Raw genomic sequence first — 26,752 nt, forward strand, 5'->3', positions numbered from 1 at the left:
CCTCAAATTATTTGGCATAAACAATCACCAGAAACTGTCGAGTTGCTGAATGATCCCTTAGTCACTTTCTCATTGGTAAAAATTATCTGCAAGGCAGTAAAATTACCCTCATTATGTGACACCTCATCAAACAGTTCAACTACCATGTAAAAAATAACCTTATTGTATGAAGAGCATTTGTAGCCTTCTTGATGTTACCTGTTCCGGCTGTAACTACTTGTGTATTAAGAACTAGTTTAAATGATTGTCGTTGGCTAAGTATGATTAGAACAGAAGAGATATATTTAGATTTTCCCCTCATTACAGTTATTTTTTATAGGCCAGTGTTTTGCTAACAAAGGATGAAAGAAAACTTCATACATATCTCTTCAGTATCTCCTCTCGCTCCTTCTGGTCCTCCAGGGAGTTGATGGAGAGGTCAGAGATAGTGACTGCAGCTGAGGCTGTGAGAGTGACCAGCAACACCAGGTATCCCTCTCCCTCCTCTAGAGGCATCTCCAGCTTGTGGGTTTGTTCTTTACTCAGGGTCGAGAGGTCAACCTGGCACCTAGAAACACACATTCTCCATCAGCATGTGGTTTTTCTCACATCAAAGAAGAGCACAATGGCTCGCTTGCATTCAAATGGACAAAAAACCCAAGTAAGCAGAAACTCCCACTCAGCTTCTGGAAATTCTTATTTTCTCTTCAGCTTTAACCCATGATGCTTGTTTCTTTTTTTTCAGAGCTACACAGTTTTGAAGTGAAAAACCAATATTGATAAGAATGTAAAGGCTCTAGAGACAAGATTAGCTAATATTCTTTACTCAAATGCATTCAAAGAAAATTTTAGAAAATCCAGCTCAGATGCAAATTTTACTTTTATCTTGTATAGATATAAATCATAAGTTTTCATGTGAACAGTTTTCACCTAGCAACAGTAAAAACCCTTTTGTAAAAAATAAAATTTTTCATGGACTTAATTGTGATGGCATAAAGATGACTGAGTACAGAAAAACTCAACTTATGCACCCCCTGAAAGGCTCAGCTCTCATGCAGTAAGCTGTATATGGGTCAAATCCTCATGCAGGCACCCAAGGTAAAATCTGATGCCACAACCCCTTATATAGAATGTCTCAGGCTGCAATGGGCAGGGTCTACACCTAACTGTGCAGAGTGTGTGCCGAGTGGCTGAAGCAAATCTGCCCTGCTTGATCCCCTTCCAAATACATCTGGCTGTACCATACACTGAGCTAATGAAGAATGATTCCATACGTGCCAGACAGCAGAAACAGATTCGCAACATCTTTAGAAATGTAAGTCAAAGGATGGAAGGAAAAGGAGTATCTCTGCTACCCAAGAGCTGACTATGATAACCTTTTAAATAAAACAATAATATATTACTGTTGATTAGTCTGCCCACAGCTTAGATGTTTTAATACTTTAAATTGTACAATGCACAAGTTTCAACTTTCCTAAATTGCAACTCTGAGCATAGTATGGAAATTCAGTGTCTGTGTCAAATGTAACGCCAGCTTGCATTGGACAGGAATTTCTGTGAAAAAGCACTAATTGGAATACTTATAGTATCCCAAAATGAGTTTTGCCAACTCTATGCTCTAAATAAAACCACCAATAATACTAAATAAATAAAATAAATAAAATAAATTTATATATTCTATGTATAAGTTAGTCAAAGTGTACTCCATTTTCAATAGAGATTATTTAATGTGACAAGCACATGGACTATATGCCACTAATTCACTAAACTAAATATCTAGCAAACTCTTTTCATAAAATGTCAATTGATTTTGGAGACAAAGATAATGTTGTCACTGCAGGGCCAATAAACTGAGAAAAAAGTGGCAGACATGAAAATATAGCCATTTAAGGAAAGGAAATAGCCAATTATGAGAATAAATGCAGCCTTGTAAAATGAGCATTGTGCTATCACAGGCAGATCAAATTTATTACAGGAAAACTGTCTTTTGTTTTTTTAAAGACATTTACTGCCTGTTATGCAGTTCACTTAACTACTGCAAATCTCATATAGTAATAAGGTTCAATTATTTTACAATGAAAAAATTTCCAACTTATGTAGCACTCTGTGCTTAATGCTTTTCTTCTACTTTGAACTCTTTGGATGATAAGGAGTGAGAAATTAAATTAGCAATATTAAGAAAAAATAAAGCTGTTGCTATCAGTGCAGGCTGATAATCAATACAAGCTTGGTACATGTACATAAATAGTCAAATTCTTATTTATGATGAAGTGAGGAATTTAAAGCCTTCCTTAAGACAACAAATATTGTAATCAAGCATTCAAAGCTGCAGTAGGTTAAAACATCTCTGATATTAAGTACTCTTCAAAAATTTATTTCAAAACAGATACCACTCAAAAATAGGACTCAGCAACAATATTGTCTTCAACCAATAAGCATTTAAAGAACCAGTCTAAACTTTCTTAAAATCAGTAAAAGAAACAGAAGACCATTACGATACTAGAAATGAAGAAATAATCCACTCCTCACTCAAAAACAGGCAACAAAAGCTATCCCACATATATCCATCAGAAAAAAGCAATGAGAGTAAAATTACAAGGTCTACATCAGGGCTACTAGATGCAGTTTCTTCAATTCTTGAAGCTACAACACTTTAACAACATGGGTAGTTTAGTTTTTTTTATTTAGGCTAAAATAAGCAACTAATAATTCGATTTTACCTGTGCACATTTCCAACAGCAATGAAATATTCCTAATAGCACCACATCTAGAACAGATCACCTGAGAAATATGTATCTATCATCCGCTTGATAAATCTTCATGAACAGGCTATCACCAGCTCATTATTTCCTAATATCATACAAATGTAGGAAGTGATCTGGAAAAATTTTTCCAGTAAAAGCCTTAACCATTTTAAAGGAAAATTATTCTCTCAAGGTCCCTCAGAAAATTTGATAAAAATATAGGGTTATTCCATTAAGGACTGTCACCTTTGTGCTTTACAGAAGTCCATGTTAAGAGCATCTTTATGTACACATGGTCAGGTGAAAGCAGATTTCTCACCCCATGCCAGGTGCTCTGCCCTGGCCTTGCAGGAGATGCAGTTTACACGTGCTTAACTTGAAAGTACGGAGGCTCAAGGAGCTCCAGCCCAAGGGCAGTGTATTTACAGCACATGCATTTCAGTAACATAGTAAAACTTTCCAATCTGCAGACAAGGCAAGAAAAATTGCAATTTTTTTCCCATTAGTCGTTGATTTTTTTTTCATGATAAAAAATCAACTTCGTTTGATCTTCATGCCAAATTATCCTAAAAAAAATGACAAAAAATTTTATCATTTTTTGTTCATTCTCCTCTGACCTCACCAGATCTTTGTATGGGACCAAAAAAAGTGAAGGATACGGTTATAAAGGTATTACCTAAATGCTGACCTTATCACAGAATAATCTTGACAGACTCCAATAGGAAAACCACAAAACTCTTTTTTATACTACATTTCCTTAGTAGGACTGAAACTAACAAAATTCTTCCAAAAATAAGCATCTCTTTGGCAAATACCTGTTTTCCAAATGTAAATATCTTTGGAAAGCTCAAGCTGACAATGTCCCTTAATATTTTACTGGAATTATATTCAAGTATTCCAAGCTTTAAATCTTTGGCAATGCTGAATTTTGTATCAGTTAAGAAGTTCTCTAAAAAGACATTTGTTTCCTGCAATGCCTGTCTCCATGAAGGACAAAAATGCTTTGAGGATGAAGGGGAACTTGTACATTACGAGAAAGTGGTACAGAATGAATGAGAAATTTTTGTCCTGTTTTCTCAAATTAAGGACCATGAAAAATTTCAGACATTTTGAGGAGACCATAAGCTGCATATGACCAGCAGCTGTCACTTTGAAAACATGAGAAAATACTAACTTTGTACAATCCTGTTTCTTAAGGAATTATTATTTACATGCTACTGGTAGAGGCAAAGACTTTTTCCACCTGTGATGAGATCAGCCTGAAGAATTATTGACAAAAAATTGTCGTTAAATCAACAGACAGATTTCCAAGCATGATTATAAATCATATTGCAAGTAATTGTAGTTTTTAGGGCAGTTTGAGTTTTTCTGTATCTTCCATGCTGTATGGCCCCCTCAGGGCACATTGGTTTCAGCACTTCAAGTGGTGGGCAGGAGCACTGGAACAATTTTGCTGGCTGGCTGGCCTTTCAGAAAGAGACATAGGGGTATGTGTCCCACCTGTCAGTTCTGCATGTGAACACTACAGGCACCATGTGTAGCTGGATTTTCAGGCCTTATGAGATCAGAAGGGAGAAAAACCACAAAAGTGCATCAAGCTCATGTGCCAAAGTTATCACAGATGAATTGCTCAAAAACAGGGTACAGCTCCCACGGAGGAAGATTTGAAGGTTCAAGGAGAATCAACCACTTGTCGGAAACTGTGTTCAGCGTGTTAATCACACAAAATTTTAGAAATATATTTCAGATTTATTTTTAATTTGAATATATCTGGCCTTTGGTTCTTTTTATGCCTTTCCTTACTAGTTGAAAAACCCTTTAGTGTTTCATGTTTTCTTCTAGTGAAGGAACTCATACACTATAATCATATCTCTTCTTGATCTTCCTTTTGATATGCTAAACACTTTCAGCTCCCTATACATTTCCTAGGAACATATCTCCTACAGCCCTCAAATGACTTTTTGTAACTTTTCTGATCCAGTGAAATTCTCCTGCATCCTTTTTAAAGTGTGGAAGGCAGAACTATATGTAGTATTTTATTATCAGCATGTCTAACAGGTAAAAATCGCCTCCCCTCTTTAGTTCTAACAGAACCTGGAATGTAAGACTGTGTTGGCACCCTGGTGAAATATTCTTGCTAATGAATGAATTACAAAGGTAGCGACATGACATAGAAGGCCTCTTAAAAGCCAGGTGGCCAGGGAAGTGAGAGACAGCAGATAGTGAGATCGTTTTCTCACATGACAAAATAAAGCATAAAAGAGGAACTGGCACAATCCTAAGTGATAGGGACAGAAAAGCACCACTTGGCTACAAACCAGGCAACTTAATTACCATCATGACTTGTTCAGGAACACAGATTTTTAACTCCACTGTGATCCAGGTCTATGCTGCTCCAAAGGATGCCAAGGAGAGGAAACTGTGTGATTCCACAATTAGAACTGAGCTGGACACACATCAGAAGCAGCAAGGCATGAACTGCTACAATTTGTGAGACTCCACATCCTTTATGAGCAGAGTAAAATGTTCCACTAAAACCAAGAAACAAAAGGAGAGGGAAAATTTTGCAAAGCACTAGCAGAAAATGACACATCTCAGAAACATTGAGTGTTGACTGCACTAATGTGAATTTCTTGGAAGAATTGGAGCATGACATTTTTAACTGTAAAGATAATGAGAAAGAAATTAAATTATGGACTCCACATGATGCTTGTGTTAAGTGGTTGATAGAGGTGTTAGATTGAAAACCAGGGAAGCTCTCAAAGGGGTATGAGACAGTATCTCAGCTAAGTTGGACATTGACTAAGGACAAGAGAGGATTAGCTTAGCTGGGGAGGCTGGAGAGGATCCTTGGGCAGCTGGGAGAGAAGACCTCAGCAGGACCTGAAGAACAGGGCTGTCAGTTGCCATGTAGCAACACATGGAAGGCAGGAAAGAACCCTGCAGTTTGGGGTAAATCAGTCACCGTAACAGAAATATGAGAGCTCTATGAAATACAATTTCACCAGTCACCAAGCAATACCTGAATACAGAATTACTGTTTACTGCTTGCTAAAAGAAATACAGTCCATGCTACAATAACCTGCTGATGGATTTTGAAATGACAGATTAACTTTTTCCTAAGCATAGTTCTTCACTATAAAAATACAGATTTATTTTTGATATTGCACAGGCAGAAATTACTTATGATTGGTTTCTGATGTGATATTTCCTAGGTTGTCCCCATGGCACAATCACATACTACAGACTGTTAGTGCTGTCACTGGGGTAATTTCTCTGCAGCAAAATTAACACTTTCTTCTGCTAAATCAGTTTATTGCTTTGATAAACATTATGTCTCCCTATATAGTTCTCTCCTCACTAGTTAGCCCAAGAAATTTTGCAAGAGTTTTCACTACAATCTGTGCCTTTCATAAATCATCACAAAACCGTATTTGCACTCTTCACCATTTTCTACACACTGTCATGGTCCTCATGTCTAAACTGGCCATTTGATTTCTTTCTCCCTTCCTTTTATTTTGCCACTCTTCAAGAAGTAGACTTCCATATGTGAGAAGACAGAGTCAGAAGAAGGATTCGTAAACAGCACAGCTTGCAGGCAGCATTCTGTATCTCAGCATACTTTGGAGAATGCTATCAATTTCATGTCAGAACACAACAATAACAACTGTCAGTAAGAGCTGTAAATGATAAAGTATCTGGTAAGAGAAAGTTACCAAAGATTTGCGAATAAAAACTGAAACTCTTTTGGCTTTCGAGCAGAACAGAACTGCCTCTGCATCAGTATAGTAAAGATGTGCTGAGATAGGAATAAATAAGGTATGGAATACCTAAAGGCCAAATTTTGAGATGCAGTATTACATCTGTCTCCTTTTGACAACGATCAGAAATGGAGACGGCTCAGCACATCACAGGATTTTTCAAAGGCAGACCTGGCAGTAGCACTTTTAGATTTTAATGCTTCAGGCATAATCTTAATTTACATCAAGTAATGCATCTGCAATTAATTTAACTTTAGTTGTCATGTATAATCAACAAATGATTATACACACAGACTACTGGTTGTGTGCTCTTCTGCGTTTGAATAGCATTGCTGTAACTCACGTGCACACACATCAAGTCAAAATTACAACATGTTGATCATTATGCTTACATTATTAATATAATACATTTTTCCAAAATTCCACATGCAGAAATTTTCAAACTGCAATGCAAAAAATATTTTTGAAGACCAGCATAATAAAGTACTAGTTACATTTCCAGAGGAAGCCAACTTGTTTACAGAGTTTTGCAAAATTGAGAAAACTTCATGACTTGGCAATTTAACATTAACATGGACTTCACAAATACTATTCAAAACCTTCTCTGGAAACAGAAAATTGCGAATATTTTAATATAGATCACAGTCCCCACAACACCTCTAGAAAAAGATCTGGGAAGAAACACTTGCAGTAGCATATTTAGTGTTATTCACCCAGCTTCACATGCATGTTGGCGTATTCATATACATCTCAGTTCTCTATGATAATGCTCAGACCCCCACAGCAAAATTACATAAATGTCAGTGGGGGGAAAAAACCTGAACCATAAGTACTTTATAATTTAGTATTTTTAACATAAAATCTCACTTTACTTTAGAAATTGGATAACATATTCCAGTGCTTTCAGATTAATCAGAGAATCATAGTCACATATAATTTGTATTTATGTACACCCTAAACCCATTCTATGGTTTTTTTACCACAAAAAAAAAAAACCTAAGCAGAAGAGGGATAACATATTAGGTATTATAAATTTAAATAAATAATTTTCAGTATTTTAACTTTTATATTTCACAGCATCCATTATATGGATTCTCACAAAATCAATCTGAATATTTGTGTCAATATTTAGAGAGAATATGGGAAATTAGACTTTCCTATAGACAAAATTAATACATAGCCTTAACGAATTCGCTACATACAAGGTCTTTTTTTCTTAATTTGCATCAAATGGGAAAAAAGACAATAGCATCTATAAATACTTATGAAAATAGATATAGATGAAGTCAGCAGTAATTTCCTGACACAAAATAAAAGCAAAAGTCAATGTCATTTTAAAGATAAATGTGATTTTTCATACCAATTAATAATGCTATAAATCCCACTGCACTGGATTGCAAATAACTTCAGCTGAATAAAATTGCATGACATGGGATTTACTTATTCTCTATGTTCACAGAAACAACTTGTTCTCTGACAGCACTCATTCTTAGCAATTTATTGCAGCTGTCAGCAGCCCATTTGTTCAGATTAGTGCTATGCATAAAGGTGTAACATTCATGAGGATTTATTAACTGATTATCGTAAAGGTGACAGTCAGAATTGCCTTCAAAAACATAAATGATAAGAAAGCTAAATAATTACATGACGATTAAAATCACCTTCATTTTGGTCTTAGTAATTACCTACAAAAACTTACTGCAGTACATTTTTAATCACAGGAGCATATTGACTCAATATAGAACATAAATTATTTGCTGACAGCAAAAACATGTGAATATTAAATACATTCACACTGAAAAATATATACACATAGATATTTCTACTTATCAGATGAAGCAATAACTAATGCCACTTATGCAAGTCTATACATTTCTTTAAATGCTGAAGGCGGCCCATGTGGCTTTAGCTCTGGATGCTTTCAGTAAAAAGAATTTCTAGACCTCATTTTTTGGTCCTGAAATGTTAATTGCTTTTTTTAAAAAAAGCTATATTCAGAAGGATGGCAGAATTTATCTACTATAAAATGCAGCTCAGTTCTAGTCAAGAATAGTGTTTTCTCATACAAATCAGCACATGATTGGAAATATATTTTCCTCAAAGCTCTTGTATGAGGTCTTTTCCTAGGCTTTTGAAATACTGAAATAAACACAGAATTGGTTCTAGGATTTGGGGTTTTTAGAATATTCTGAGATGGAAGTTCACAAGGTGCTACAACCTTTAAACTCTCATGGAGAATGCACACAATTGAAATTCAATTGTATTTTATAAACACAAAATGTTCCAAGTTAAGAATGGAAATCAACCAGACAGTAGTTCATTTCAGACACTGCCATACTGAACATGCCTGGGCATCAAGATGAAGACAGAGCTGTATGCTACTTCTGTGACAGACATCTCCTTTCACTTTTCTGAACTAGGATGCCATGCTGTCACTCCGACTCTTAACACCTTCCTCCCTCTCACAAGGAAGACCTTCCTTCCCTCTTACAGGGGGATCTTACAAGCCACCCCTTCCACTTTCATCTTCACCATCCAAAAAACAGAATCTCACTTCCATGTTCTCAACCCTCTCAAACATCTTTCCTGTATTTTCCTGACCTCAGAAATGGATTCCAAGGCGTTGCAAGCACACACCATTGCTACCATGTCACATTCCCAACTTTCATCTGTCCTTACCATGCTCCAGCCTAACAAGGACAATAATATATACAAGGCCCATAGAAGCCTATGTTCTTGATTTCCCACTTCTTTAATTTCACAAAAGTGCAGCTGAAACATGGTATTATTCCGGAAGAGTTTGAAGCATTCTGATTTGGAATAGAATTTGCAAGTAACTGAGCTTAGCAAATTAAAAACACAGGTTTTCTGTGCTATTTTTCAGGAAGATCTTGGAATTTTTCCCTTCTACCTTCCACCTGGGGAACCTTTTCTCAGTTTGGTCAGTTCTTCAATCTAGTGTGCCTTGTCCCTAGGCACATTCTGGCCAGGGAGGACATCTTCAAGAAATGGTTGTTTTAATTTACATTTAATAGAAATATTCTTACATAACATTACAGCTGCTGTTTGCACATTATTCAAGCAAGCAGGAAGATCGCAGCAAGATGAAATGGATTACACTCCATTCTTGAGCAATGATAGAATGCTACCAGGAAGTCTTTTGTTTCCCTCCCACAACCTCATCATCACTTCTTCTGGAACCTGAATCAAAACATTAAACTTTTTATGTGTATCTTGAAAGCCATAGACTTTAATCAAGGAGCACAACTCAGTTGTGCTTTTAAAAACTAACACACACTTGCCATAACACACACACAGAGCAAGTCTGTAGTGTATGCAACAAAATATTTCCAGCTTTTAGGGACAGCCTTGAAAGGAGAAACTGGGGAAGAGAGGTCAGCATTAAGTGGAGCTGTCAGGTGTTGGTGATTTTTATCTGCAGTGACTGGAAAAGAATATCAGGGAGGGGGAATATTAAGACCTATTTTCGTATTCAGATTGAGCTTGACAAATGACAGTTTTACATGTAAATCTCCTTGGAGAAGAATTTTTTTGCAGGTTACATTACCAGAGATAAGGTACCAACAGAAGGTGAAATGAGACAGTGTCTGCAAGGACAAACTGAAGAGGGATTATATGTACACCAACAGAGGGGTCAAAAAAATCAAGAACAGCAAGATTTCAGCAAGTGGTGCTTGGATGACAATGCTCTGAAAAATCACTCATGAAAACTTTAAATCTCACCAGATTTTCATAAGAAGCTTGGAATGAAAAAAAAAAACCTGAAATACTTTCCCAAGGTATATAACATGTTGAATTAGGACTAAATTAGTACATTACCTCAAAATATTGATAGTTATCATATGATAACATGTGAAAGTGATGGTGAAAGCACCTTCAATAAAAATAATAAAAATATATAGAATTAGTAATTACTAATTATTAATACTATTATTATGAATGCATGGATATCAAGGAAAACATGAAGTAAACAAATATCTGAGCTTTCCAAACAACACTTACTTTGTAGTAGCTATAAGCACAAGACATTTTTTTCCCTTTTAGCTAACAGTTAATGCCACTTCCTATTTTGTAAAATGGAGCATAGCCATACAAATATAAGCTTCTTCTTGAATTCCCAGACAGATTCCCTCTCCCTGAATATGAATTAGGTGAATGATCCTTTATCCCAAAATATGTGTGTAGTTTACCAAAAAGGCTGGTGCATAAATTTGGTCTCAAGCAGCAAGTCAAGAGTTGTGTCTACTCCAAGCTGGATGTTTCTGTATGGAACCTCCTGCATCTTAGAGATTGCTCTAAACAGGGGATTTTTGTTTTAAAAACCTGAGTCTATCAATTGGTAAAAGCTGCCACCTACTGGTCAATAAAAATTATATTACATCATCAATGTAAAGAATTACACCAATGCATTTGAACATTGCAGAAAATCCTCCCCAGACTTAAGAAAAAACCCAAACAAGAAACCAAGAACAAATGGTCGTAAGAAACAGTTTCAAAGGCAAGGCTCATTTTAATCATCCTCTCACAGACTTCTCTCTCCCCACAGACCAAGAAGGCTAGAATTAGACAAACCTGCCAATGAAATCATCCTTTTTGCCAACATCTTTGTCCCACACGGTAATATCAATAATTCCACCTCGTTCTTCATAGAGATGAAAGTCAAACTGCTCCCTCCACTGAGGATTCAAAGTTTTTGGAACAATCTAAAAGGAGAACAAAAAGGAAGTCGCATTACATTGCGACACTTTCTTAAATTGTAAATTTGCTCATTAGAGTCTGTTCAGGAAGCTTTTACTGTCTGCAGCATCAATATCTCAAGCAGTGAGAATTAAAAAATAGTGATTATGAAAGACTACTAGCCAGCTCTCTCATGCCTTTCTGATGTAACAACAACCTCCAAAATCCTGTCACCTTCAAAAGCCTCCTGAACAAAAAAAATGTCCTGGGAATGGAGCCATTCCTCTGTAGAAAAATTATGTCCTCTGTGAAATGACAGTTAGCTAAAAAGTTATGTTTCTAAGTCCAAAAAGAAACAAAGCACCTGCAATGACACATAGATGGTGACTATAAGTACATAAACAAACAATTGTATCATGTCTTTTTTTCCCAGCTGTAATAATACTGGGAGAAATATGATACTACAGTTTACTTTCTATGGAATAAAATTAGTTCACTTCCAAAACTGTATTTCACTTTCTTTCCTTTGAAACTCTGATGAAAGTAGCTTTTTAAATCACTTTTAGTCTAGTTACTTCTTCATTCAATAGATTTCAGTCCATACATTTCTTACCACACTGTGAAGAACAGAGAGCTTGCAGAATTCTACATAATGCAAAAGCAGTATTCACTGTCCTGAACATGAACAGAAGACCCCTAATATATGCCCTACTTAGCAAACATTAAGCTCTACAACCACCAGTCTTCCTGGCTTGAAAAAAAAGAAAATTCAGAAAGGACAATGAAAGTTTTTAATTCATGAAAGCATGAAATTTGATTTCTTCTAATTTCAGATTAAGAGGCCCTAGTGCAGCTTCAGAGGTCTAAAAATATGACAAGCAAATGTTCCTGCCCTCCTCTTCAATTTACCCTTCATTTGCCCATGAAAAGCACATTGACTGTCATGGACATCAAGAGAGGAAGGTCATGTACATCATCAGCAGTCCCAGTATCTTCCCTGAACAGCAATTTTCAAAATGGTAGGGACCAAGAGAAAAAAATAAAAGTAACAAAGCCAAGCAAGTCTTCACAACAATTATCTCCCAGATCAATTCTCTCTACCTGTGAAGCTTATATATGAAGAAAACTTTAATGAAACTTGTTAATGAGGACATGAAAAGTGAGCTTACAAGCATGACATGCTTTGAGGATAAGACAATGCAAAGGGTCAAAGAGGCACTCAGCATCACGCCAGTAGGATCTTGTCAGACCCATTCTGCATCTCTTCTCTGCCATTAATGACCCCAAACAGTAAATAAAAGCCAACACAGTCTGTATGGAACATTAGGTGTGTCCCCCTGCAAACCCACATTTTTCAGTGCTACATTTCTTCCAATCTAGTACCACTTTTGTTTATAACAAAACAAAAAAGAACAAAGTTCCAGGTGCTCTGACAGGTAATTATTACAACAATAAATTTCCATCAGTATCGAAAGTCATACAAGTTAAAAAAACACCAAAGAGGAACAAAGCATTAAAAAAAAAAAATAATAAATTCAGTCACAGCTAAATTTACCTTGCTCTTGTACTTCTGATGCCCCAAACGAAACTTCACGTAAGGATCACTGAGCCCATTTGCATCCATTGCCTTAAGTTCACGACCTTCTATTAGGGTAACACTAACAATCCCTCTCCATAACTGAGATTTTCTGTGCAGGTCTGAGAGACGTAAGCTCTGGGTCTGAAACTTCAGGAAAACAAAAGCATAGATTTAGTTAATGCAATTCCAAAAATTTCCCCTGATTTGTAATGTTCTGTTTCTATGTAATTGTTAATGTAATTATGAATGTAAAACAACCACCTTAAGCCATTTTTAAGCTATTTGACAGTACATACGTAAACTATATTACAAAGAATTACTTAGAGAGAAATAAAATAGTGACAATTACACAGGTAATGTCATATGCTGCTTCTGCAGAAGCAAGCAGAACAAATGCTGCTCAAGGAAATGTTCATTTTTAAAAAAGGGTGTTTTTTCTGCTTCACTTCCTCCTCTGCTGATAGAATAAATGTTAGAAAGTCTCTTCTATTAGCAGCACGTAATTGAATGAATTTGAACAAACTCAATGTTTCTAAACATAAAACCCCAGTGTGAACATAAACGTCCTTTAGAATAACAATATAAACCACAATGAGAAACATGGATCAAGGAAAAATAATTCAATAAACTCCTCTATCTCTGCTTCTGAATCTGTCTGATATTCTCAAAAACATGAATTAAGTACCAGCACGTAAGTTCAAGAGTTTGAACAGAACCTCTGTTTAGAATTGTGTGGAGACTTGTGGACCTGTGAATGCTCAGCCACTGATTTTGGGGGTTAACAGATTCACACACACAAAGCAAGCAACTACAGTTTTTTTCAATTAACTCCACTGGGGGTTTGAGAGCAGGAGGATATAAACTTGAGTAACTTAAGATCATTACCAGTTTGCTCTGATCTAAAATGGGTACAAGGTACCACAACTGGAGAATCACCTTTGCATTCTTGAGGATGGCAAATGTTTCTTGGGTGCATCTGAGATGCAATGTTGGTAAAGGCTCTCCCTGTTATTATTAAACTTTATTCCTTCAAGGCTACCTTATCTACAATCAGAGCACTAGACAGCTAAACAATATTTCAACTTGCAAATTATTTTGTTTAGGAATCAAAAAAAGCAAGTCTGCATGTATACTGTGCTATAACTGTAACTTTATTACAAAGTGTAGTTTGAGCAACAAAGGCTTTATGGGCTCAGCAAACTTCCACACCCGCAGGTCTTGCATGCCTGGCTTCATTCCCTGCAAACCTCCACTGTGTGCTGTAGGAGGGTTTCAGGGCAGGTTTGGTTTGAGGCTTTTAGATTGTAAACTCAGCTGGATGGCTACAGCTATGCAGATGCTCAGGACAGGGATTTTACTTTATTACCCAGAGACAATGACAGGGATTAGACTGGACTATAATCACACTCATCCAGACTCCAGAGAGAAGAGACATGAGAACTGTGGCCACTGGGCTTGGAGCAGATTTGATTAACATACTTTTTGCAATATTTCAGGTATTTTTTTGGCATGCAATTGTGTTTTCTAATGGTTATTCATTCCAAGTACTATGGTTATTCCCAAAGTATTTCACTATATTTATTAAAGGTTTCTCTTCCTGAAGTGAAGGATTTGACTGCAAAGAAACGTCTCACAAACTTGCTGTTTCTACAAAGGCAAACAAGAAACTGTGTGTGGAATACTCTTCAACTTAACCTGCGACATGGCGCAGTGGTGGGACATCAGAAAGCAGACTCTACAAAAAGTAGGGCAGAATTGAGAAAATCAGTTGCCAGAAGAGATTGCATTTACAACTTGGGAGCATTATATAAACTTCAAATTTTTTCTCAGCACAAATACACCTCTTGTTGAGGGCATACTATCAACATTTCCAAAGACTTGACTTGTGAAGAAGTGGTATTTTTTTTCCTCTTGTTCCAGTTTATTAGAAGGCTTAGAGCAAAAGACTGGATAATAAATAACCAACACTGACTCTGCCCTGAACACAAGATGATGAGAGATATAGAAATAAGACCAGACATGTTTAGGAAAATATTTTATACTGGGAAATGAACAGTAGTTATTTCTGCAAAGAATATACAGTTCTTGGGGGTGTTTGAAGAGCTGAATGGGAATCCATATGATTTTCAGGATTCTATCATGAGTTTGCACTTACAGCTTTGTTGAAGTAAATCTTAAGCACACTGCATAGCTCTCTCTTTCTAGATTCTCTTCTTTTTTCACTCATCCAATGAGACAGTAAAAAATTTAGAATATACTTCATCTAAATTCCGTATTTTCAGTAGTTCTTAAAATAGTTTGCTGCACTAGAGCATCTGCCTCGTCATCAAGCAAGGTGATTTTTTCTGACCAGTCAGGAGTTTGGTCAGTGTGGGCAATTTCTACACAAGGCAGCAAGGCTAACTTGATCTAGATGACCAAGAGCTGGGTGTAAAATGACAGACACGTCAGACAGAAGTTTACACGAGTCAGGCAGGAGGCTGGAGAGCAAATGGTCACATGCTGCTGGAGGAAGCCCTCCCAGCCACATCTCACAGTCAATGACAATTAAAGCTTTATGCAGAGCCCCATGGCATCTTAACTGACAGTGAAGCTCCAGAGACTACGTCTTGCCATGCTGGAAGAGAAGCAGCCAGGTGCTAAAAAGAGGAATTGATTGGTTGTGGCTGTTTCTTCCTCAAGGTAGGGAATGTGGACCACAGCAGCACTTGTTTCTGTCTTTATTGGTAACACACAGATACATGGAACAGCAAAAGGGAGATGTACTGAAAGAGTCAGAGTACAGCTTGCTGGAGGTACTGACAGAGTCAGAGAATAGCTCACTGGAGCTAAAGCTATTGAGATTTCCTGGACATGAAAGGCATATAGGCTGTGTGGCCTTCTCCAGCAAGAGTAGCTTCCAGCTGGCACCTTCTGTGTTTCTAAGCAAGACTGAAGGGAATTCAACACACTTTTCTTCCAGCTGAAACCACACTTCTATTCTCAGAAATTACAGATAAGTTACTCACATAACCTCTTTTTTCATATAATGGTTCTTATAGGTAGAAAAACAAAAAAAGAATGTTCAAATTTCAAGTCAAATTTGACAAAAAGTTAGGAGCTGAAAAAATAGGAAAGTAAGACCTATTTCACATTTTAAAGTTCTTTCCTTATGAATTTTATTTCACAGTGTGAGACAGGCACATTTCTAGCTACATTTCTGAGTATCTAAGAAACCTGTAAAGTCCAGCCCACAGTGAGATACAAATCCAGAAGGGTAACCATGAGAATAAAATAAAGAAATGAGCATGTATCTTTCTCAACTTCTGCTATGAAGAACTGTTTCTCAATACTTATTCTTGGGCAACTTGTTTCCCTCAGAAAGCATGTAGTGAGTATTGCAGCCTAGATTCACTTTTGTGCCACAACCAGAAAAAAAAACAAACTGCACAGCTTTTCATTTGTCAGTAAATAGGTGGGAAGTTACAAATTTCATATATAATGCCACAATTTGGAAAAAAGCAAGATCAAAATCTCAGTCTACAACCATCATCAATATGGGGCTATTGTTTACATTATTCATATTTTTGTGCAGGATACAGGCATGGTGACTCCCACCTGACAGTTTCTAAACCCCCCAAAAAAGGGGGTGGTGCATAAGTTGCAGTGTGTATGCAATTAAGTTTTCTCCCTCTCTCTTTTTCCAAAATGAAACTTAAACTTGACTTCTGAAAATGAGTCTTTCATGCCAAAAGATGCTCAAAGCTGCCTGTGAAAGAAAAACCACATATTTTGATATCCACACACTGCTTTAAAACTTAATAAACAGCATGCAAACACAGCATTTTCTTATGTTAAAAACACAGCTTTTATTTGTGTTCCACCTATTCTGTGTAAATGTAACGTAGTGGATGGGCTAGGGGCATCAACAGGAAAGAATCTTCTGACAGAATTGCTCCCTCTGCTAGATGTGATTAATACAGATTGCCAAATGTCAGAGCTGAAAGATGATCTAATAATTATGACTTAATATTCTGCATGCATTCAGGTATTTCTGGATAACATTAAAGGATGGGAAACTAACTAGGCTTAGTCAGAATTGGGGCATTGATCCCAGGATAATCAATACCACATTGTTGATGAGCTACTGTCACTTTTGTCTAAAGAAGAGATGCACTTTGTTGGTATTTTTGAAAATCCGCTATTTCTGTTTATCTTTAGGAAACTAAGTGTCCTCTGAATCTTAGTCCATATTGAGTTGGAGAAACTCTACATTGTCCTCTCCCAGCCCAACCTCATTTTTTCATTGATCAGCCCTCATGCCCTGCAAAGTACCACCTCTCCCACTGGCATGTACTTGGCAAAAAGACTCTGCTTTTATTAAATCTTCTCCTTATTACACACACCCCTAGGACACATTTCTCCTCTGAGTCCTGGAATGCAACAGACAGAAATAGTACAGTCTACCACAAACTTAGTAGTTTTTTCAAAAAGCAAATCAATAATCCACTTACATGTCCTGCAGAGGCACTTCTGATAAATAAATAAAAAATAACTTTCAGATAAATAAATGAAAATAACTTTGGTTTCAAGGCTTATGTCCTAGGGTGACTTAATGATACTTGTATCCCCAGTTGTCTGTTCTGTTTATGCTGGATGTTAAGTTCCGCACATTTAAGACTGGTTCCAAGAGCGAAGGGGGGAAGGAAGAAGCTGCAGTTTATTTTCAGAAACAGCACTCACTCCTCTGCCTTCTGCTCCTGGGCTGTGCTGTGTGCAGCACGGACAGACAGTGGGACAGAGCTCTCCTTTGCTGTTAGTTTGTTTTTAGCCAGCTGAGGTAGAGAAGATCCCCAGAGTGTGGCTTTTCTTTTTCTTGGATCTGTTCAGCCCTGCTCTGGACTGAAAACCCAGACAAACCCCAGGAGCTCACACCTGTGGCCCACCAGGGGCTGGGATGTGGCATATTCCAGTGCCAGAGGGACTGACAAGAGACAGTGGGCCGAGCTACACCCACGACAAGGACTTTCTGCATTTACCATCTCTTCAAACAGCGAGAGGTTTTATTGTTTAATATTATTCATTTTTTAATGCTTGTGTATACTTTGCTTGTTAAATAAACATTTTTTTCCATTTTTCTCCAAAGAAATATTTTCCTGAACCAGTTAGAGGAGGGGCTGCTTGAATCTGCTTTCTAGGGAGATCCCTTTGGAAGTTTCCTCCCAAATTGGCCCTAAACCAGAACAGCTTAAAAAAATATCAATCAAGAAATTAGTGAAAATATTTAGAAAATAGAAATACTTCTCTCCATCACTTAACAGAGAACAGATGTAAAAATACAGCAAAGCGAATCAAAGTCAGTGTTGCAAATTACTGCTGTAAATTAATGTAAACAGAATTCTTCTCCCCCAATTTCTAGGATGCTCACAGAGCTTGGATAAACAATGTAAAACAAAGACTGAGAATTTCAGTAGATACAACTGCTAGTTTTATATACAAAACAATGAAGAAATCAAGGGACAGTCATATGCATTTTGCAATGCTTTTCCCATATTAGAAATGACACAAAGTATGAGCTTGTATAATTCATCAGCATTATAGACACTTGAGCTACAGAAATGCATTCAATGGGATCATGATGATTCCTTCTTATTTTTTGCTCATTGTAACTAAGAAAGTTTTCTAAGTGGACCACTACTGGTAATTATTGCAATACAAAACAATGCTTTCCTTAACTTTTTATCAACTAAATTTTAGATTTTAGGCTACTTTAATTCTAGGTGAAGCTACTAAAAATTTCTATAGTTGAGAAATTTACACTGCCCTACACCCTGAGCGTTCTAACTGCCTTGTTAAATCTGGTTTATAGAGTTTGTGCTAACAACCTGATACTTCTACTATAGCGTAATGCTATTGTGGCATTAGAACATATGTAATAAGAGCTCATACTTTTGCAGCATTTTATATATTTTTGTGGTTTTCTAAATTGAATAATTTGGCAATTTACTTAAGTGTACTTGCTGGATGGAGCTCAGGTGTAGTATGATGCAGACTGTGGCACTCATTGTGACTTGAATTTTCTGTAACAGGGTGAAAACGTTTATACAGGGCAACAGTGTGTGGAAGCACTTTGCAGAGAGGCTGTGCCAACATAGACCTAACCACCTCTGTTTTTTGTCCCAGTAACTCCCCTTGAAAATTGCAGCTGCAATATGCGAAAGTCAACAGGTCTTCTGATGATCCTGTTATTCTCTGGGATAATCAATGTTACCACAGTCCTAAAGCTGACATGGACCTGATACAAAAAACGACAGTGGCAACCAATACTTGATGGAAACTCCCCATGCTTTAGGAAATGTAGGCAAGAAACCCCCATGACAAAATGCTACTCTGCTGTTCTTGCTATTAGTTGGATCAACTGGTATCACTCATATACAATTAATGCAAATATAAGTCTCACCAAATATTTGCATAACTTTTATGATTAGGTGTCTACCAAACAGGCTTATTTATTCTGACTGGTTTTTACTTCTATTCCATTATTTAGTAGCTTTCCTTCAAGCACTATTTATAGCTGCTAAATTGACATCTAGAACCCCATGGCTTACAAAACACAAGTGTTTTTCTCAGTCTTAAAAATCTTCAAAGAACTTAAAATGCAGTAATTCTACCATGTATTCTGAAATTCCTGAGAGTTTTGGCTCAGAGATTCTGGCTGAAAGATTGAACCAACTGAAAATTCCTTCATTTAAGAACTATCATAGAACTCTATGCTTACGTTTGTCCTTGCAATACTTATACTATGATTTGCTACTTCCAATTTTATTGTCTTCTCAAGAGGCATCTCATTCCAGTGGAAAAGCATTTTGTTTCAATTTTAAAACAGAAAAAATGCTTTTGACATGAGGAAAATGCAAATCAGGAGCCACAGAAATGAAGTATTTTGAGCTGGGCATAAAATGATCAGTTTTTAAGGCTATAGGTTTTGGCACTTTAGTTTGTGCAACTGGGGCACACATACTTTTGGAAAAGCTTCTAAAAGAAATTTTTTAAAAAGTCAGCAGTTTGGAACTGAAAGAGACTCATTGAACAATTCATTCTTGTTTAAAATGTTCATAAGTTCTATTTTTCAGTTTATAAGTATGTGCAAAAGTTTCTAAAGCTGAATTAAAATAAATATAGTTACATAAATGCAAAGAAAAAAAACTTTAATTCATTTGCTTTAGGCAAAATTAATTTATCCCCAGTTTACCAATGAAAAGTAGCTTCTCAGCTGTGACTGAGGGGGCCCATGCAAATCTCATGGAGTTTAACAAGGAAAAATGCAATGGTGTACACCTTTGTCAGGGCTAAGGCAAGCACAAGTTCAGGCTGGGCAGGGAATGGAATGAGAGCAGCCCTGAGGAGAAGGTCTTAGGGAGTCTTGTGGATAAGCAGCTCAACATGATCTTCTCACATTCTTCTTCTCATGACCTTGCTGCAGCCCAGGACACGGATGACCCTCTGAGCTGCATTGAGGGAAGTGTGGTCAGCAGGTGAGCATCTAAGGAGACGATTCTCATCCTGTAATCTGTTCTCCCCTGTTGTGACCCCAGGTGAAGTACTGCATCCAAGCTCTGAGATTCTCAATATAGGGACATGGACCTATTGGATGGGTCCAGAGGCAGCCACAAATCTGCTCAGAGGGTTGGAGCATCCACCCTATAAACACAGACTGTGAGAGTTGGGGTTGTTCAGCATGGAGAAGCATCTGGAGAAACCTTAGAGTCCTTTCCAGTACCCAAACGGGCTACAAGAGAGCTGAAGAGACACATTTAACAAGGGGATGGAGTGAAGGCACAAGGATGAATGGCTTCAAACTGACAAGAAGGTAGCTTGAGACTGAGTATTAGGAGGAGATTTTTTGACTGTGAAGGTGGTGAGGCACTGGAACAGGTTGTGCAGAAAAGCTGTGGATGCCCCATCCCTGGAACTGTACCAGGCCATATTGGCTTGGTCTAATGGGATGTGTCCCTGCAAGGGGATTGAACAAGATGGTCTTTAAGGTCCATTCAAACCCAAACCACACTGTGATTCTACGACTTTGGGATGACAAAGTATTTTTAATCTCAGTTTATACATAACCTGTTGCAAAACATATTAATTTGTCTTCATTCCTGGGAAGAATTAGCATTTGGTTCTAACTGATCCATGTCACTCTGAAAAAATCATCACATATTAATAGTAAAAATTAAAGAGTATTGTTATATTTTACTACTTACTAGTGGTCTCAGTTCTAAACTACCATTGATGATATTAAACAGAAGAGAGCATATAAGAGAAGAAAAGGCGACATTATCTTTTTGTCCAGGTTTTGCTGGGATAATGTTACTTGAGAGGGCATAGCAGATAAATCTTACATATACTTTTCCCTAATATGTTGGATAAAACTGCTAAACCACTTGTTTAATCAATTTGTTCTTAAATAAAAGCATTTTGAAAGTTTTCCTGGTGTTTCCTTAATACATCATTATTATAAGAAGTTTAACATGGGGAATGTTCATGTTCAAACTCAATTTAATAGCAATTCTCCCACAGATGTGGAAACAGAAAAAGAAGACACTTATTCAGAAGAAAACAATTTTCAGTGAAACTGATGCTTCTGATAGAGCTCTCTCTCATATGCTTTGGCTAAAAGGCAGTGCCTTCACTGCAATAGCTTTGTTTAAATAGTTGTAGCCACACAGGAAAACATGAGCTAGACATGCAGTTCATGAACACAATCAACATCACGGTGTTTAGGTGTAGCATTGCTACACTTTAATTTCAAGCTACCTATGTTACAAAAAAGGTAGGCTTCAAGGAAAAACTTCAAAAAGTAAAGAACAGTGCACAACATGTAAAAACAAGTTAAATTATTAGAGGGGTACATAAAGTCTCTAGATAGATACAGAATTAAATTCAGGAAATTTTATAATTTCCTAAAAATTACAAATATTTTAATAAAAATATATAAGTATCTTAAAAAAATTCTGATATTCTGCTTTTTTCTCAGCTTTCAGAAGCATAACACAAACTTCCTGAAGAAGGATGATCTCAAAAATGGCACTTTCTCTATTCCCTAATAGGGTTACACACCTACTTTTAGACAACTTTTGTTTTAATCTGCAAATGATATAAGAGTCTTATTTAATATTGATCATCTTGCACCCCAGAAAACAGCAAGACTTTAGAATGAATTCTTTGTAAACAGAAGATTTTTTAAATTTGTTTTGCTGAGAGCAGATCAAAGATTTAGAATGTTGGAATAGGCCCACAAGGCAAATTATCTCCTTTGTTTTAACTGTATATAAATCATAAACACAGCAATGCATGTAAGATATTGTACATGCATTATACCTCTAGGTTAAAATATTACTCCAGCTAAGAAAACCATATTAAAAATGCAATGTTTAAACCATACATTCACTTTTTGCTGAATATTCTGACATGGCAGGTTGCAAAAATGCCAACTTCTGAATGAAATGTTATCCAACCAATGTAACAAAGCAGAACAGGGATAAATAATTCACTTGAATATCTTTAAAGAATTCCCAACTCTCACACTGTATTGTTCATTCAGGATTATTAAGATCACAGTTTTTTCAGTTTGCAATGGGGACAATCTGTTACCCAAAATAGTCAGCACATTAGGAGTTAACTTTCATCATGCAAACCAATTCTACCCCTCAACATTCTCCCAGTTCTCCCCTATCTCTTCAGTTTGAGCATCTTAGATATTTCAGAAGTTACAAGAACCACATAACAATCAAAAAACTACATAGCATCACTTCACATATGAAGTTCATAAACTTCATGAAGGAAATAGATTACTGTCCTGCATCCCAGAAGCAGACTGTGTGAAAAACTCATCCATAACCCTAGAATTACAAACACTGCTCTCTTTTGTTTTAATATTAAAAATACAAATAGACCTAAAAAAGTGCAAATATTTGTCAAATGAGCACTTTATTAATAGGAGGAGGTTTCTTAATAACCTCCCTTTCAAAGTTGTACCTGAATATGCTAGAAGAGTAAATAATAAAAGTGAATCACCCCACATAGCTATTTATTTTTTTTCTCATTTTAACACCTTTAAATAGTAACTTCTATAGGCCTCACTAGCTCAAGTCTCTGAAAAATTTCAATTCACTTGCTTTACGCACTAAATACACTCTTTTTAACAATACAGAGAGAAGAAAAAAATGTAAAAATTGGTTGTATTCCACTATAGTCAAACTCTCAGTCTTTCTTTTGTGGAAAACAGCATACACTTCTCCTTTTTTATCACCTCCATAACTCCTAAGACCAGAAAAGCCTGGAGAGCTCTAAAGAGCTCTATAAAGTGGAGTCCATTATGCTCTTGTAAAGCTTGGCCATGACTGTCACCTGTGCCCAACCAGTGACAGGGGAAATCTGTCTTCAAGAAGCTTCACTGTGAAAACTTTGCACACAAGAACTCCAATCAGTAAGATAAGTAAGTAACAGGAAAATGAATTCGTTGTTCACATTAACAAAGGCAATTTTTTACACTTTAGAAATTAAAGGTTATAGGAAAGGAATTGGGACATTGGCCACTTATAAGAAGTTACTAGATGAATTCAAGATAGGTTAAAGTGCTTTAACAAAGCTGAAAGGTTTTGTGATTACATTAAAAGCTGAACTGTATCATGATATTTATCTAATGAAACAAAAAACACTGTCATTGAAACACATTTGGAAGGGCAATAAATCCTGTGCCAGAAGTTTCCAGTCATATGGGGAAATATATATTTATGCTTGGCAGCAAATCATTGTTGTTCTAAAAAAACGCCCCAAACAAATAAACACCAAAAGCTAGAAATCAAATGCTAAAATTTACAAAGTTACCTTACTTGATCTTTTCCAACTCTTCCTCATTAGCATTGTCTGAAAATAAAATAGAGCATTTTTATTACCTTTTCTCTGCAATACAGAAAGGGAGGCCAACAGTCTCAAGCAAGGCAATTCACATTTAACCACCACAAGTCAAGGAGCAACATGTACACTCCAGCAACAGATCCACACAAGACTGAAATAAATCCAGACAAGTAGCAGCCCTATGCACACCCAGGCATACTTTCTGGGCAGTGAGTGTCTCATTTCTGGAGACAATGCATTGCACAAACTTGTAAGAAAGAAAAGACAGAAAGAACCAGATTTAAAAATGAAAAGAAATAAATGTGCCATTATGAATAGTGACTTCAATTCTGAATGATATTTGAATATTTATTTATTTATTATTTCTTAATAATAAGTACTTCAGTTTTTTTGAATATTACTGTTTTACTCACAGGTGTAGCCGCAAAAGAGAAAATCTGCATGAGACTCCTTTGATGACATGAATAGATTAAAAAATCCTTAAGGTTATCACTGCTCATTCATTTCACAGCAGTAAAAACAGTTCTTTGGTTTGATAATTACATACATGAAATAGAAAAAGAAGTTGTATCTTCACTGTTTTAAAAAGCCAAATTTTCCTGTCCCATTACATAAACAATCTGTAAAACCCTGCCACTGCTAGGTGCCAAAGTATCCAAGACAGATTCCTAATCATTAAATAAAAGAAACATTCTGGTCAAGTAGGTTGTGGAAAGTTTATCTGCGAACACACTGTTGCTTAAACCATTTCTATGGAATGCAAATAAATCAGTTTATACAACTTAGTAAGATTTAGTAGCCTGTTATTTACACTGAGCAGGAATAAATCAAAGGCCATTCATTTCTATTTAAACTTTTTCTGTGAAAAACATTATTTTAATGTTTTATTAACTATTTCAAAAATACTTGCTTTTTCAGATAATGGAAATAAATTTTGAAATTAAATATTTTCCTCGCTAAAAAATTAAATTACATTTTGGCAAAAAAATTAAAATGAGAGAAAATATGTGGGGGTTTTGTTTCTGAAATATCCGGAAGTTTTTCAATTAGACATAGTTTTTACTGAGAAGGAAAATAACTAGCCACTGAGGAAACTTCTTAATTGCTGTGGACAGCTAAGCCTAAGCACTCAGCAGTAAGTTAATAATAACTGTAGCACTGTGGCTTTGGAAAAGTTTCATGAAAATGTTTCATTAATCTCGAGATGTAATTTAACTAATTTTTTCTAGGAAAAGCACTTAAAAATAAACAGCTTGAGGCCCTGAAGCAGGCCCTGAAGAAAATCTGAGTTCCTGGGTCCTGTCCAACACAGCACAGCTCCTCCCTTCCTTGTCATTTCTGAATCCTAGGTGAGAGGACAAACTCAGCTTCACTGTACTTCAGACCAGGCTGTGAGCAAGGAACAAAGTAAATCCTGACAGCTGAATTAATTATACAGGCTTAGATTAGATGCTAGGAAGAAATTGTTCACCATGAGGGTGGCAAGGCATTGGAATTTGTCACCCAGGGAAGTTGTGGCTGCCCCATTCCTGCAAGTTTTCCAGGCCAGGATGGATGGGGACCTGGGCAATGTTATCTAGTAGAGATGGTTGAGTGGAACTAGATGATCTTTAAGGGCCCTTCCAAACCAAACTACTCATGACTCTCTCAACTCTGACGAGTTCAGTTTGAGTAGTAGCTACAGAAAGGTGTGACCACCCTTATTGAGTGCATTGGCTTCATCATCATCAGCTAAAGCAGATAAGCTGAAGTCATAACAACCATCCTTAAAAGCCAATAAAAAATATATAAATATAGCATAGAGCAGATCAGAATAAATTATCTACATGGAGCTTTTTAATCTGAAAATATTCCATGCCCTGAGTCTATCAATGGAGTTTTTCTAAATGATATTAATGTCCCTCTGGCAATCAATCAATAAATAAATAAATAATGCATAATATGATTTAACACAGCAAGCAAACTGACAGCACAATAATATTAATAGTTTCATATGAAGAAAAAAAAACTAAGCATCATTTGAGACAGATTATTTTAGGAAAAAAGCCATGTCTTGAACTTTAATCTCAATAAATAACAGTATCCAGGTGGAACTCGTATGTTTCCTTTCTTTCCATTTCCTTTGTTTGTTAGGTCGCTGGCAGTGATGAACAGCTGTCCCCAGTCTCTGCTGATCCCAAGGCAACGCTTCTTATCAAGCTACCAACTTTGTCATTTCCTGTAGCTGAAAACTGCCTGTTAAGGCTCAGGTAAGGAACAGCTGTGGTAGTGAAGACATGCAGCATGTGGGTGACATGCAGCTCTGAAGAACTTGCCTACCGCAGGTTTTCCAGTGATGGAATATGTGAACTGAATGCTGATGGGAAAATAGTCAGAAAATCTCACATGCATTGTGGAACCCATGACTACAACACCAAACAGAACCCACAGGAAGCCCGCACACATGCACGAAATCACAAAGAGCACACTAGCACACGCAGCACCACATGTATCCAAAAAATAATAAACACTGTCAGAATTAAAGTAACAAGACAAGCTTTGTTGGAGCAGGTCTAAGAAAAAAATCAAGCTATTGCTACTTTTGGTTTCTTTTAAACTGGTCATCAAAAGGAGAAATTAATGAAAAATACAGAAAGTAAATCATAACCACATTATTTTTTATGACCAGACTTAAAATTCACAAGTCTTTCAATAGAGCTCACAGGCTTTCACATTATTATATACACATACTTCTCTCATATTTATTTATTTTACATCTTTTTAGTTTACACTGGTTTCCTAATCTGTCTGTCCTCTCAAAGCAGTAAAATTGAAATGCTGCATTAATGTCAAGGACAAGTACTTCTAAACAGAACAAAGCAAACACAAATTAATCGTTGGAACTAGTGCTACTGCAACTTTCTGCATTTGGCTGGAAATAGATTAAACTTTTCTTGAATACTAAAACCTTTCTAATTTTTATAGCCATATAAGAATAATTTATTAATCAATTTTGATTCACAATTTATGATTGTTCATAAATCACAACAAATCAATTGCCTTCACACATCAAAAAACAAACAAAAAGGACTTCCAATAAGGAATTTAGGCATCCT

General features: G+C 36.4%; 1 protein-coding gene across 2 annotated transcripts in view; it reads right to left on the bottom strand.

The window, feature by feature from the left end:
• Positions 1 to 26,752, bottom strand: part of MCTP1 (multiple C2 and transmembrane domain containing 1) — a 219,798-nt gene that overhangs the window by 128,702 nt on the left and 64,344 nt on the right. The window contains exons 6-9 of one of the 2 annotated variants that reach the window (XM_014259098.2): positions 23,628 to 23,666; positions 12,738 to 12,908; positions 11,078 to 11,208; positions 361 to 547 (exon numbers count right to left, since the gene is read on the bottom strand). In XM_014259098.2, coding sequence (XP_014114573.2) covers positions 361 to 547; positions 11,078 to 11,208; positions 12,738 to 12,908; positions 23,628 to 23,666 — 528 coding nt within the window. The remainder of the gene's footprint in view (positions 1 to 360; positions 548 to 11,077; positions 11,209 to 12,737; positions 12,909 to 23,627; positions 23,667 to 26,752) is intronic. The other variant, XM_088054091.1, reaches the window with a different exon arrangement.

This window comes from Pseudopodoces humilis, chromosome 4, assembly GCF_049639895.1.
Source record: "Pseudopodoces humilis isolate 2021_Gansu_Grassland_sample_001 chromosome 4, ASM4963989v1, whole genome shotgun sequence".
NCBI classification, from domain to species: Eukaryota; Metazoa; Chordata; class Aves; order Passeriformes; family Paridae; genus Pseudopodoces; species Pseudopodoces humilis.